The sequence below is a fragment of the Schistocerca americana genome, chromosome 5, assembly GCF_021461395.2.
Source record: "Schistocerca americana isolate TAMUIC-IGC-003095 chromosome 5, iqSchAmer2.1, whole genome shotgun sequence".
Lineage (NCBI taxonomy): Eukaryota > Metazoa > Arthropoda > Insecta > Orthoptera > Acrididae > Schistocerca > Schistocerca americana.
The window spans coordinates 556,888,539-556,903,293 of record NC_060123.1 but is presented as its reverse complement, the minus strand read 5'-3'; the positions used below and the strand labels follow the sequence as shown (position 1 = coordinate 556,903,293).

Genomic DNA, 14,755 nt, shown 5'->3' with positions numbered 1-14,755 from the left:
GGTGGTGGTGTTGGGTGCTGAAGGGAAGAGGGAAATCGAAACGATACAGGTAGTGAAGCAGCCCCATATGCTGCTACTGGCTGATCCAATTTGTCCTTCGCCACAGTTTAGCAGTCACCATTCATGCACATTGACAGCAGGTTTGTGGTCATACCCAAACAAAAAGTTGTATAGTTGTTGCAGTGGAGTTGGTATCTGGTATGACCACTTTGACAAGTGGTTCTGTATCTGATAGGACTGTGTGTGCAAGTGACAAGTGATTAATGGTAAACTTCTTGTGTTGATCATATCAGTTAAATATTTGAAGGTAATACCAAAAAAGCAATATGAAATGTGATGAATGTATAAAATCAGTAGTAGCAAAGATAATGAAGAGTTAGATTTGTGTAATAACTTCAAGTTGAACAAATATATTTCAAGGAAGACGCAATACATGAAATTCACAGATCAAGTAAACAGAGTAAGACATGTGTACACTTTAACAGTCAAATCATAACTGAGTCCAAGTCTAGCGGCCGCTGGCTGGCTGGCCGCTTATGTGGCGCTGCTGTTACGTGGCTGGCAGACAGCGCCGCATGTAGAGGATGCACATAACTGCGCGGCGGCACTTTGAAAGATCGGCGAGCCACAACACTTTTCCCCCCTTTGAATTTTTTGCACAGGTCTTGATGGAGATGGCCTGTAGATTGCTAACATCCATAGGTGTTGTTTGACTGGCCGTAAAGTCTCGAGGAGGAGCTTCCCGTACGGACGGAAGTGTCCCCGATGATAACGGGTCGAGATGACAGGAGACGTGGGGGTTGAATCTGGTGGGGTCCCGTGCACCAATCTGCCCATTGCGGCAAGTCCAGTTGTTATAACAGGAGACATGGGCGATGTGTCCGTATCTGTAGGAGGAGGAGGAGGAGGAGGAGGAGGAGGCGAGTAGAGTTGGTCCGACAGATGGTGGTCATCTGGTTCCTGCACGGGCACATCTCCTGGTGGCGTCAGTTCTTGTGCTGGCACTGATATGATGGTGAGAGGACTGGATTGTGAGTAATGAGAGATTCCAGTATCCCGAGTGTCAGGTAGAGCCGAAGGTGGTGTAGTGGCATCCGGAATAGGCGTTGCCGGCACACGAGGCTGAAGCTGGTCTGAATGATGCACTACAACACCCGTGTCCGTTTGGGTTTCATACAGGCGTTGGCCACGGTGTCGTAAGATGCGGCCAGGACTCCATTTTGGCCGCCTGCCATATCCCCATACCCATACAAGGTAGTCGTTGGTGAACCGCCCAAGTGAAGGCACCCGCGGCCGTGAGGTGGAAGGCCGCAGAAGATGAAGTAGCGTGCGGGGCTGTCAGCCTTGTAAGAGCTCAGCCGTGCTGTGGTCGCCCATGGGGGTGAAACGGTAAGAAGCCAGAAATTGGAGAAGCGCATCATCAGCGGAAGATGTCAGGAGTTTCCTCATCTGAGCCTTCAATGTGCAGACCAGTTGTTCAGCCTCATCCTTCGACTGTGGATGGAACGGAGGGGCCGTGACGTGCGTGACACCATGACGGGCACAAAAATCCGTAAAATCGGAAGAGGCAAATTGCGGACCATTATCAGTAACAGGAGTAGAGGGTAGGCCTTCCAAAGAGAAAATGCAAGCTAGAGCATTGGTGGTTGCCGCGGTGGTAGGCGACGTGCAACGGACAATGAAAGGAAAGTTAGAGTAGGCGTCAATAACAAGCAGCCAATAAGTACCTAAAAAAGGTCCAGCGAAGTCAGCATGAGTACGCTCCCAGGGCTTCTCAGGCAAAGGCCACGGGGACAAAGATGACTTTGGGGCAGCGACCTGTGACGCACAAGGGCCGCAGGCAGCGACCATGTGTGCAATTTCAGAGTCGATGCCGGGCCAGTACATATGACGGCGCACCAGAGATTTTGTGCGAGAGACACCCCAGTACCCTTGGTGAAGGAGGCACAAGACTGAAGCATGCAAAGACGCAGGTACCACAACACGCGGCGAAGCATTTTCGGTGGAAAGGAGGATAACACCATCCCTAGCCATGAGGCGGTAACGCAAAGCGTAGTAGTTCCGCAACGGATGAGAAGTCTTAGCAGATGGACGATCTGGCCAACCCTTCTGAATACAGCGTAGAACCTGGGAGAGGGTAGGGTCAGAACCTGTAGCAGCTGCCAGCCGGTCCCCAGTGATGGGGAACCCGTCCACAACCTGCTGCTCGGCAACATCCAGGTGGAAACACAAAAGTTCGTCCCTATCGAATGCCAGATCAGAACCCATGGGAAGGCGAGACAGTGTATCAGCATTCGCATGTTGAGCCGTCGGCCGAAAATGAATCTCATAATTGAAACGAGACAAGTAAAGAGCCCAATGCTGGAGGTGGTGTGCAGCCTTGTCGGGAAGTGACATTGATGGATGAAACAAGGAAACAAGTGGTTTGTGATCCGTAACAAGATGAAATTTGGATCCATAGAGAAAAACACCAAACTTATGAAGGGCATAAATAATGGCCAAAGCTTCGTTTTCAATTTGAGAATACTTTTGTTGGGCATCCGTGAGCGTTTTCGAGGCATAAGCAATGGGTTGTTCAGAACCGCCAGAAAAACGGTGCGCAAGGACTGCACTGACCCCATATTGAGAGGTGTCCGTGGCAAAAACATGATGTTGGCCAGGTCGATAAGTAGCCAGGCACGGGGCCTGTTTCAGCATAGTATTCAATTTCTGGAAAGCCGCATCGCATGATGCGGACCAGTGAAAAGGCACGTTTTTATGCAACATGCGATGCAACGGCTGAGCCACTGAAGCAGCAGACGGAAAAAACTTGGGATAGTATGCTATTTTCCCCAAGAAGGCCTGCAGCTCCTTAACAGATGTAGGGCGAGGAAGGGCATCGATCACAGCGACAGTTTGCTGAAGCGGACGAATACCATCCCGAGAGAGTTGAAACCCCAAGTACGTGATAGATGCCTGAAAAAATTTTGATTTCTGAAGATTACACTTAAGACCGGCAGTCTGTAAGACATGAAAAAGTGTGCGGAGATTTTGAAGATGTTCATCAGTGGTGGAGCCAGTGACAACAATGTCGTCCTGGTAATTTATACACCCAGGGACAGTGAGCAACAATTGTTCCAAGAATCGCTGAAAGAGAGCAAGGGCACTGGCAACCCCGAATGACAATCGTTGGTATTGATAGAGGTTGAAAGGCGTGTTAAGGACCAGAAAGTGCCGGGAAGCAGCGTCGAGAGGAAGTTGATAAGCTTCTGACAGCACAAGTTTAGGAAAATACTGGCCTCCAGCAAGTTTAGTGAACAATTCTTCAGGTCGAGGCATAGGGTAAGTGTCGATAAGGCATTGAGCGTTTACAGTGGCTTTGAAATCGCCACAGAGACGAATATCACCATTTGGCTTGACAACGACAGGAAAGGGACCACTCACTGGAAGTGACTGGAAGCAAAACCCCTGAAGCGGTGAGACGATCCAGCTCCCATTTGACCTGATCACAAAGGGGCACAGGAATGGGCCAAGCCCGAAAAAATTTAGGCCAACCAGTGGGTTTGAGCGTGATATGAGCTTCAAAGTCGTTTGCACAGCCTAACCCAGGAGAAAAAAAGAGATGAAAATGTCGTTGACAAGGAATCCAAATGAGCATAAAGAATAGCATCAGAGACGATATTGATAGTCATCTATGGAGAACCCAAAAACACGAAAGGCATCGAAACCAAAAAGATTCTCTGCATTACTATGGTCGACCACAAATATGGGAACAGTGCGAACGACAGATTTGTAAGATACCTCAGCATCAAATTGTCCCAGGAGAGAAAACTTCTGTTTATTGTAAGTCCGTAATTGCCTAGTGACAGGTGACAGGGTTGGAGAACCCAACTGAAGATACATCTGAGAATTGATGATAGTGGCAGCAGAACCAGTATCCACCTGCATGTGAACATCTCGACTAAGTATTTGGACAGTGAGGAATAACTTCCCTGAAAGGGAAGATGTACAATTGACAGACAACACAGTATCAGAATCGGCATCATGTTCATGAACATCATGTATGCGGTCGGATTTGCAAACGGATAACACATGACACTTTTTTTTGCATTTTTGACACATGGCCCAACGTTGTGGAAAATCTTCTCGTGAATGTTTTGTAAAACACGGCGGACATGAAGGAAGTTGCCATGGGTTTTGCTGCAGTTTCTTAGAGGTTTGTTTACGGTTAGGCCGAGGCTGCACTTGGGAGTGTACTGCGGCCACGTCGGCCAGCGGGGACATGCTACGCGCTTTGTCAACATCGCACAGAGGTTGTATTTCCCTGACATCGCCCTCATGCCTCTATTTGCGCTCCAGCGGCGCGAGAAATTTCAAAAGACTGAACGATGGATAGGACTTCATCTAGAGTCGGATTTGCCAACTTAAGGGCACGTTGCCTAACTTCTTTGTGGGGCGCCCATCGGATAAGAGCATCCCGTACCATGGAATCGGTGTAGGATTTTTTGTGAACTTCAGTAACAAATTGACACTTTCTACTGAGGCCGTGAAGTTCGGCAGCCCAAGCGCGATAGGATTGATTCGGTTGTTTCTGACAACGATAAAAGGCAACACAAGAGGCTACCACATGTGTTTGCTTTTGAAAATAGACGGACAGAAGTGAGCACATTTCAGCAAAGGACAAAGACGCAGGATCTTTCGAAGGAGCCAATTGCGACAACAACCAATACATTTGAGGTGAAATCCATGAAAGGAACAGAGACTTACGTGTTTGTTCGTCCGCGACATGAAATGCCAAGAAGTGCTCTCGAAGACGTTTTTCGTAATCAGACCAGTCTTCCGCCGTCTCATCGTAAGGAGGAAAAGTAGGTAGAGACAATGACGAGAGACACCCGCATTTGATGCTGCGACAAAATCACGAATCGCATTTGTGAGAAGCGTTTGCTGTTCTTTGAGACCTTGCAGTAGTTGCTCTAAACTAGGAATGGAAACATGTGGAGGACGCGCGTAACTGCGCGGTGGCACTTTGAAAGATCGGCGGGTCACAACAATTTGCCGAAAGGGTCCAGATGAAGTGCAGTGCATTTGTAAAGTAAACTGATAAGACACTGGTGCAACACATTCTAGAGTACTGCTCTAGTGTTTGATTCCTTATGAAGTAGACATGGTAGCAAATATTGAACAAATGCAGGATTATAATAATTTGGTTATAAACTATACAAAAATGTAGCTGGGATGCTCATGGAACTTAAAATGGAATCCTAGGTCGAAAAGCCACATTGTTCTTCTGTTACGTAAATGTAGAACACTTGTACGCAGGGAAGTGTGCACAGAAATTATGTTGCTACCATTGTACATCTCAAATAGGGGTCTTGATGTGTTTTAGTGGATCTGTGGTTCAATCATCAGTTGGTCCTACATTTTTTCCTGTCATTTGTTGCTTCCTTTGCTGAGCGATTTGGTGCACTGGTTAAGGCAGTGGACTCATATTCAGGAGATGGCAGTTCAAATCATGGTCCAGTGACCCAGAGTAATGTTTCCCTTGCTTTCTAAAGATCACGTAAGACAAATGCCAATCTGGTTCCTTTGAAAACACATGGCCGGATTCCTTCCCCACTGTTCCCTCATTACAAGCTTAGTTCCGATGACCTTATTGTTGATAGGATGTTAAATCCTAATCGTGGATGTTAAACCCTCATCTTCCTATTGCTTCTTTCACCTCTGGCAAGAATTTTTTTAAATTTGGGAAATGCGAATTACATGTCAGTTTGTAGGTCTCCCTTATAATTTGCTGGGTACATAACTTCAAAGGTCGGACAATGTCAAGGGCATACCGGGTCCAACAACGTCACACCTATTAAGCACTGTGGTGGTCAAGCCAATATTTGGGTCAAGCACAGCTTTACCTTTTGGGCATCAAGAAAATAAAAAAATTATTGCTTGTACTAAGGCATGTAGGCATAATTCTTCTCACACTCAATGTATGATGGGAAGGGGGCAGAAGGTTGCCAATATTGATGTGAAATACATGTCAGTTAACTCTTTTCAGTGGCTTGTGGACTATGTATTTGTATGTAAATGCAGATGTAAGTTAGGATAAATAGAGTGAATTCATGTTGTATGTTTTGGCCATGAATCTTTAACAATAATATGACATACATGGCTAGTGATTTGCAGCAGGAGTGGCATGGGCCCCAGAATACCACTTTGGGAAAGTTGGAAGCATTTGAGGGAGGATATTCCTCATTTAAGTGACATGTGCTTGTTGCATAAAGATGTTAATGCCAACATGGTTTCTGCCTTCGGACTTTGTTTCTTATAAAATTTGCTAGAGCTTCTGCTGTGCCAAGTTGTTAAATATCATTGAGCTCTCAGATAAGTGCTCCGTGGCCATCAAGTTGTTGCTGACTGCCAGTTGGTTGCTGGTTCTATTCAACACTATCACCTGTGACTTCATCTCTGTTTCATTTCACAACTACTTACTTACATCTTCTAAAGAGTGCATGGCAGGCACACAATGAAAACATTACATTATGTTTCATTGGACTGGACACCAGGGCCATCACTGGCAGTAGCATTGCTACACAAGGATGAAAGCAGCAGCAACCTCACCACTTGACAGTGGTCAAGGAGCACCCATTCAAAAGTTTTTAGTCATTTATGCACTTGGACAGAGATGGAAGCTTGTAAAAATTTTATTAGTTTTTACCACTGTGAGAACACTGGTGTGTACAGTATTATTTCCTCCCATTATAATGTACAAAATAGTTATTGTGGAGCCGAAAGTGCATTTTTAAGGACTGAAGCGTGATTGTAGTTGAGTATGTATTGAGGAGTTTTGTTGTAGTTACTGAAAAAAACTATAATTTTATGAATATTTTGAATTAGTGAAAGAAATAATTGATAAGCACTTGATTATCCACTTAATGTTTGTGATGTATGGCAGTGAAAAATGTCTGAGTTCACACATTGACATTTCTCACTAGTGCCAAATACTAATGTACAGTGGATAATGAAAATTTTTTATCCAGTTGCTGAAACCAGTTGTTCCTTTTTCACCAGGAAGTAGTTTGATGTTAATGCCAACATGATTTCTACTGTCACACATTGTTTTTTATAACATAATGTAATTGGATGGATAAAAAATCCGCTCACCAAGCAGCAGCAGGAGAAAACACGTATAAAAGAAGGTTTTACTTTTGCAGTCTTTCAAAGCCAGTGCTCCTTCTTCCAGCAAAAGGGGTGAAGGGGAAGGAAGAGGAGTGAAGGGAAAAGGGATAGAGTGACCCAGAGTTCTCATCCCATCCTGTAAGTCTCCCCTTAGCAGGGATTCTGATAATTGCTGTCAATGTTTTACATTGCCTTGAGTATCACCAAGTTATCAGTTAGGGTAAACGGGCATAGGTAGAGGGTGTATACTGACAACGCACAATATCCTGTTGCAGACCATGCTCTACAAATTACAATCATGACCTCAGTTCCTGTTTCACCACACACACCACATGGATTCTTCCCACAGACACCCAACTATACAACTCCACAGGTGGGAACTAGCATAACATCATTTCATTGGTTCATGCTAACCACCTGGCCTTAATTTCTGATAATTTCTTCTGTATTGGCATTTCTTCACAGTAACAACTCCTTTCTTCACACTGTTTCAGTTTTCTACATCTTTCATTTTCTGACCTGCCTATTTTTTACCGTTCCCCTCCTACCTCTGTTACAAACACTTTTCACTCTTATTAACTTGTGCACCATTTTTTAGCAGTAATCTCTGTCTTGCACATTACTCTGTCTTCCACTTTTAAGCTCTCAGATTTTCAAGTCTTGTCTGGTATAGCCCCCAACAGTCTGTCTTTCCTTCTTATCCCCTGCGGTAAGGCCCCCCTCACCTGGGGCTCTAGTAATCCAAATGCTACCCCTTTTCCTAAACCTCTTAAGCTCCTTTTGTCTTCACCCTTCTAATTTCCCCTTCAACACTTCTGCTAGGAGGAGCAGCCACTGGCTCCGAAAGCTTGCGCGAGTAAAACCATTTTGTGTGTGTGTGTGTGTGTGTGTGTGTGTGTGTGTGTGTGTGTGTGTGTGTGTGTGTGTTCTCCCGCTGCCACGTGTGAGTAGATTTTTTTGTCTATCCAATTACATTATATAGTCAAAACTTGATTATTTTTGTTGTTAAATAGTGGTGGTTAAACGTCAATGGGCCTTAACATAAGTGCTGATCAGCCATCAAATGGTGACTGATTTCTGTCTCAGATATTGATCAAACGCTCATTTCAATTTTGAGCTAGGTTATATTGTTAATTCTGGCACTATACTTCTTCAGTCTTGTATTGATATCTGCTCAGCAAAAAAACTGAATAAGACATTGAGTTCACCAGATTCTGTACAGAAAGTAAACATCACAGAGACCAGAGATACTGCTTTACCATTAAAACAGTTAATATGCTCGTATTTTGGCTTTTTCTCTGTTACCCACCCACCCAGCCCCCCTTCCAACATTTGCTTGTTTTCTGTAGTCTTTCCCTGGCTTCAAAAGACCAGTATTTTTTTATCTGTTTCATTGTTTTTTCTCTGCTAATGTGTGCAAGTATATATTATAGTGATTATTTCTTACTAATAAAACTGTTTTACATTATTGGATGTATAAAAAGTCTACTCACCAAGCAACGGCGAGAGAACACACATAAAAATCTTATTACGTACCCAGAACCCCAGGTCAGGGGGGGATTACCGAAGAGGATGAGAAAGAAACAGTCCATGCTTCCCATCCGGTAAGTCTCCTCTGAGCTGGAATTCTGGATGAATTTTCCAGATTCTACCCCTTTTCCTAAACCTCACTAGTCCTTTTCATTCACTGCTCTCCCTTCCCCTTCAACCCTTCAGCCAGAAGGAGCTACTGGCTCCAAAAGCTTGTGTAAGTAATACCATTTATGTGTGTGTTCTCCTGCCACCACTTGGTGAATGGATTTTTTATCCGTCCAGTTATATTTTGAAGAACTGGTTTTTTGTTGATATGTTTTACATTATTGCTCATGTACAAATCTTTCAGGGGATTTGCATTTTGTTATTCAGACTCATGTGGCATATGGGGTTTTGTGTACTGTTACCCATTTTATTACATTTGAGAATTTTTGTTGTGCTTACGCATGTTGTTTTGGATGTACAGTGAAACCTCTATATAACATTTTTCAAGGGACCACAAATTCTGAACACTGTAGGCTATAGAGGAAAACGCTATAAAGAGGAAGGCTTCCAAATAATAATTGTAGGGCATTACTGAAGATCAGGATACCACTAATCAGCTTTGACAAATGGTGCCATAGATGACATTTTAAATTTTCACAACACTGTAATAAGATATTCATTGCAAATGATCAATGTATTTGAATGATTAGTTTTTTGTAATTAAAACATGGGGCCCGGTAGGTGGACGGGTGAAAGTAAATGGCGCCAAAAAGATCGCAAGCAGAATGTGTGTCACATGTCACGTGACCAGGTTCTGCCGCTGACATATGAAATAGGCTGAGCGTGAGCTTTCCGAGCCGGTGCAAACTGTGAATCCACAGAATGGAAAACGATGCGTCTACATCCAGTCACTTAAACGTTATAAAGAGGTAAATAATTGACCGGGGTTCCAAAAATATGAGTGTTACATGGAGGAAATTGTAATATAGAGGAAACACAGTAAAGAGGAAAATTTAAAATTGTTTGTACGGGCTTTTAGTCGGGACCGAAAAAAACAGATGTAACATAGAGGAAAACATTATATGGAGGAACGTTATAAAGAGGTTTCACTGTAATTACACTTACCTCTCCAGTATCAGCTAGAAACAATACTTGCACACAGTAGATTTTTGACATCAATCTTCATATAAACAAAGGTTTCTATCCTCAGAAGTCTCTCGATGCGTTATTTATTGTCAATGAAGGAGGAAACTGTTTGCCACTATGTAATTCACCTCAAGTGGGTACCAAAAAGGGGGGGGGGGGGGTCATCATTGTAGAGCTCGCTATATGTAACAGTCAAATTGGAAGATTTAAGTATTTATCACTGCTATTCTTTTACTGTTTCTGCCTGTGAATGAATTAAAAACCATGTAGATTGTTTTCTTATTTACAGATTGTGGAAATAAAATCCACACTATTGCCACTTGAACATCACTGGGGAAGAAAACTGAATTGTAGAACTTAATGAAGTTTCAAAACTTGTTTATTAGAGATGCAATGAGTTTGTATGTTCCAGTGAAGCAGTATGCCAGTATAATGGTTGTAGCAAAATTCATGACTAAGATAGCATAAATTGAAATTTATCTTTAACTGCTGACAGCAGTGGTTTGTTACCATTAGGAAATGTATAACACCAAGGGAAATTCCTGGGTGGAATAATATGTAAAGTAAAGTAAAGGAAAGGCAACCACTTAACTACAGCTGACTGATTTGTGCCACATAGATACATACAACAGTAAACAGGAGTTATGCTAGCTGTCAAGATCTTGCTATTGCTCTCGCTATTGCTCTCACTGTTGCTTTAGTAGAAGTACGATCTTGACACACAACCACATAGACACCCAAACACTGTAGTACAATGGAAAATCCAGGACAGAATGTAACAATATTATGAAATATTTTCATAATATTGTTACAAACACCATAGTACCATGGTTAGATGGCTTTGGGTCTCTGTGTGGTTGTGTGTGAGTGAACGTGTGTACTTCTAGTAGAGAAAGAGCAAGAGCTTGAAAGCTAATATAAATACTGTTTACTATTTTGTGTTTCCTTTCCTTTATTTTATGTGTAAGGAAATGTTATAGAGAAGTGAAACATCCTAAAATACCTTTTAGCCAGATGAATATAATATGAAAAATAATAGAAGTGTTGCATGAGAATAAAACTGGGAATGCAAAAATCTCTCAAGCTGTAACAGCAAGGCATTGGAGATGCAGTGTATGGTGTTCAGCAAAAGGAAGGCCATTGGTACCCATTGTGCATTTTCGTGCATGTAGCAGTAGCTGTGCATTATGGCACAGACTGCTTACCCAGATGCTTTGGAATGTTATACACTGGCTATAGCTTTGACACTGCATATTCAAAGACGAATAAATTACACAAACAAAAGTGAATTAATCCCTGTGAGAAAAACGAGTAATAATCCATTTAGGTGTACTCAGTCCACCAGCCTGCACTCACTGGTGCATCACACACACACACACACACACACACACACACACACACACAATATACTTTTTAATGTGATATGAGGTTATTTGTTTGAAAATAAGTTTATACTTTGATTCACTTAATCAACACAAAGAAGGCAGGCTAATGAGTACATAATAATAGAAACCTTTGCTTAGAAGTTAAGGAAGTGGGTGTAAACAACGAAACTGTACCACCACCAGACTAATTACACACTTTACACAAACTTCCCTATTTCACTGAGAAGTCTCTGGAATGCTTTCTATTCATCCTTTTGTGTGTGACGTGATGTAATTTTGTAGCATCTACATCCAAGATGTTATGGTGATTGATGGCCTATTATTTGGGCTTTAATTTCATGTTTTAATCAAATGGTTCTCAGGGTGGTTTGCTGCTATTTTGACCACAAACTGTTCATGAGTGTAATAGTTATTTAAATGTTATAAATTTAAATTGTACTGTTGGCTTACTTCCATGTCAGATGCTGTGTTAAAATTTCTGTGTTATTGTGGCTATGTCATTTCAGCTGGATACTTTCATATTCTGTTCCGTAACAGCATCCTACGTTGGGATATAGCTAATGGGTTTTAACACTTAGAGAAGCTATTTCAGTGTTAATATATCTGTGTAACTGTAGTATTACTTTTTAATGGGTCTGTGGATAAACAGTATTTCTGAATATGCATTGTACTGTGTCAGGCCAAATAATGTGTGCATTTATTCACCTCATCATTTTCATGGGAAGCTGTCATGCTTTTTATATCAGTCTATAGTCTGGTTATTTAAGGTCTACATTTCTTTTCAATCCTTCTGTAGGTCATACATCACAGAATGATTCTGCAATGTCTAATGGAATTGTTCACAATGGTACATCACACTCTCACACATCTTCTGCAAAAAATAACCACAGAAAGTCTTTAGACAAAGGGGAGAGAGATAAGTCTATGGAACAAGATAGCAAACTTACAGCAGAAAAAGGTCATAAGTACTCATGCGGTCATGGAGGTATTCCAACAGATCTGGACTACATAGAAAGAGTAGGGTATGTAACTATGGATCCAACTAAATGCCTCTTTTATATGTGTTGGTTTTCAGATTGAATTAGTTGATCGGTTAAGTAGCTTCAGTGCTTTTATAAACAGCTGAAAATATTAGGTAGTCCCTTTTGTCTAATTTCTGTTGTCCATAACAGGTGAAGATATATAGCATGGAAATTTGCATGACTGCTGCAGCTTATACTAACAGAATCATACCAACTGTTCAACTGAATGTATACATGAATAACTTTCTTTTTTGTGACTTGTATCAATTTTGAAGCCAACTGCTTTGCTATGGTGATAGAGAAAAGCATGTTTAAATTTAAGTGCTTTGGTATGGAGGCTATGCATGTTTCGTTGTGTGGTGTTTCATAATTGACCTTTTATTCTAACTTACGCATTTACACTTTTGTGTCAGATATACTGGTAAACATGAATTTTCATTTGATTGCAGGGTTAAATCACTTGATCGAAGCCCTGGAGCAACTCGGAAGTCCGGAGGCTCCAATTTTATATTTAAAAGGTATATTTCAGAATCCTATTTTGTTAAGTTGAGATAAAGGAAATTATTCATCAGGTAGTTAAAGGAGATAAAAATTTAATAGTGGTGGGGAATTGGAATTCAATAAGAAAAGGAATAGAAGGAAAAACAGTAGGTGAATATGGACTGGGGGGAGAAATGAAAGAGGAAGCCACCTGGTTGAGGTTTGCACAGAACATAATTTAATCATTGTTTACACAAGGTTTAACAATTGTGTAAGAAGATTGTACGTGTGAAAAAGACCTGAAGACACCGGAAGGTTTCAGAATGATTATGCAATGTATGTAAACAGGGATTTTGCAATCATTTTAAATTGTAAGAGATTTCCAGGGGCAGATGTGGACTATGACCATGGTTTATTGGCTATGAAGTATAGCTTAAAACTGAAGAAATTGCAGAAAGGCAGGAAATTAAGATGATGGGATCAGGATAAACTGAAAGAACCAGAGATTGCTGAAAGTATCATAGGGAGCATTAGGCAACGATTGACGAGAAGAGGGAAAGGAATACAGTAGATGACGAATGGGTAGCTTTGAGAAATGAAATAGCGAAAGCAGCAGAGGATCAAATAGATAAAAAGATAAGACCTAGTTGAAATCCTTGGATAACACAGAAGATATTGAATTTAATTGATGAAAGGAGAAAATATAAAAATGCAGTAATGAAGCAGGCAAAAGGATATACAAACTTCTAAAAAATGATATTGACAGGAAGTGCAAAATGGCTGAGCAGAAATGGCTGAAGGACAAATGTAAGGATTCAGAAACACCCATCACTGGGGGCAGATGGATACTGCCTACAAGAAAATTCAAGAGACTGTTGGAGAAAAGAGAAGCAGCTGTATGAATATCAAGGGCTCAGATGCGAAACCAGTCGTAAGCAAAGAAGGGAAAGCCAAGAGGTGGAAGGAGTATATAGAGGGTCCATACAATGGAGATGTAGAGCAATGTAATAGAAATGGGAGAGGATGTAGATGAAGATGAGATGGAAGATGTGAAAATGCGAGAAGAATTTGACAGAGCGCTGAAAAACCTTATTTGAAATAAGATCCTTCCAGTAGACAACATTCTGTCAGACCTTGGGAGAGCCAGCCATGACAAAAAATTTCCATCTGGTGTGCAAGAGGTCTGAGAAAGGCAAAATACCTTCAAACTTCAAGAATAATGTAAATTCCAATTCCGAAGAAAGCAGCTGGTGACAGGTGTGAATATTACTGAACTATGAGTTTAATAAGTTGTGGTTGCAAAATACTAACACGAATTCTTTACAGAAGAATGGAAAGACTGTTAGAAGCTGACCTCGAGGAAGATCAGTTCGGATTCCAGAGAAATGAAGGATCACGCGGGGCAATATTGAGGCTATGACTTCTCTTAGAAGAGATGTTAAGGAAAAGCAAATGTATGTTTATAGCATTGGTAGAGATGGTGAAACCTTTTGACAGTGTTGATTAGAATACTCTCTTTTAAATTCTGAAGATAGCAGGGATAAAATACAGGGGGTAAAAGGCTACTTACAGATTGTACAGAAACCAGGTGGCAGTTACAAGAGTCAGAGGGCATGAAAGGGAAGCAACAGTTCGAAGGGAATGAGACAGAGTTGAAGCTTATCGCCAATGTTACTCGATCTCTACATTGAGCAAGCAGAAAGTTCAGGGAGAAGAATTAAAAACTTTGAGGTATGCTAATTATGTTATAATTTTCTTAGAGACAGCAAAGGACTCAGAAGAGCAGTTGAACAGAATGGACAATTTATTGAAAGGAGGATATAAGATAAACATCAACAAAAGCAAAAAAAGGATAATAGAATGTAGTCAAATGAACTAAGGTGATGCTGAGGGAATTAGGTTAAGAAATGAGGCACGTAAATTAAGAGATGTGTTTTGATATTTGGGTAGCAAAATAACTGATGATGGCTGAAGAAGAAGGATGTAAAATGTAGCCTGGCATAGCAGAAAAGCATTTTTGAAAAAGAAGTTTGTTAACATCGAGTATAGATTTAA

At 41.5% G+C, this 14,755-nt stretch overlaps 1 protein-coding gene across 1 annotated transcript in view; it reads left to right on the top strand.

Moving 5' to 3' along the window:
• The window catches only part of LOC124615932 (macoilin-1), a 178,455-nt gene that overhangs the window by 92,095 nt on the left and 71,605 nt on the right, over positions 1-14,755 (top strand). The window contains exons 7-8 of the mRNA XM_047144118.1: positions 11,995-12,220; positions 12,670-12,738. Of these exons, the coding sequence (XP_047000074.1) occupies positions 11,995-12,220; positions 12,670-12,738 (295 nt within the window). The remainder of the gene's footprint in view (positions 1-11,994; positions 12,221-12,669; positions 12,739-14,755) is intronic.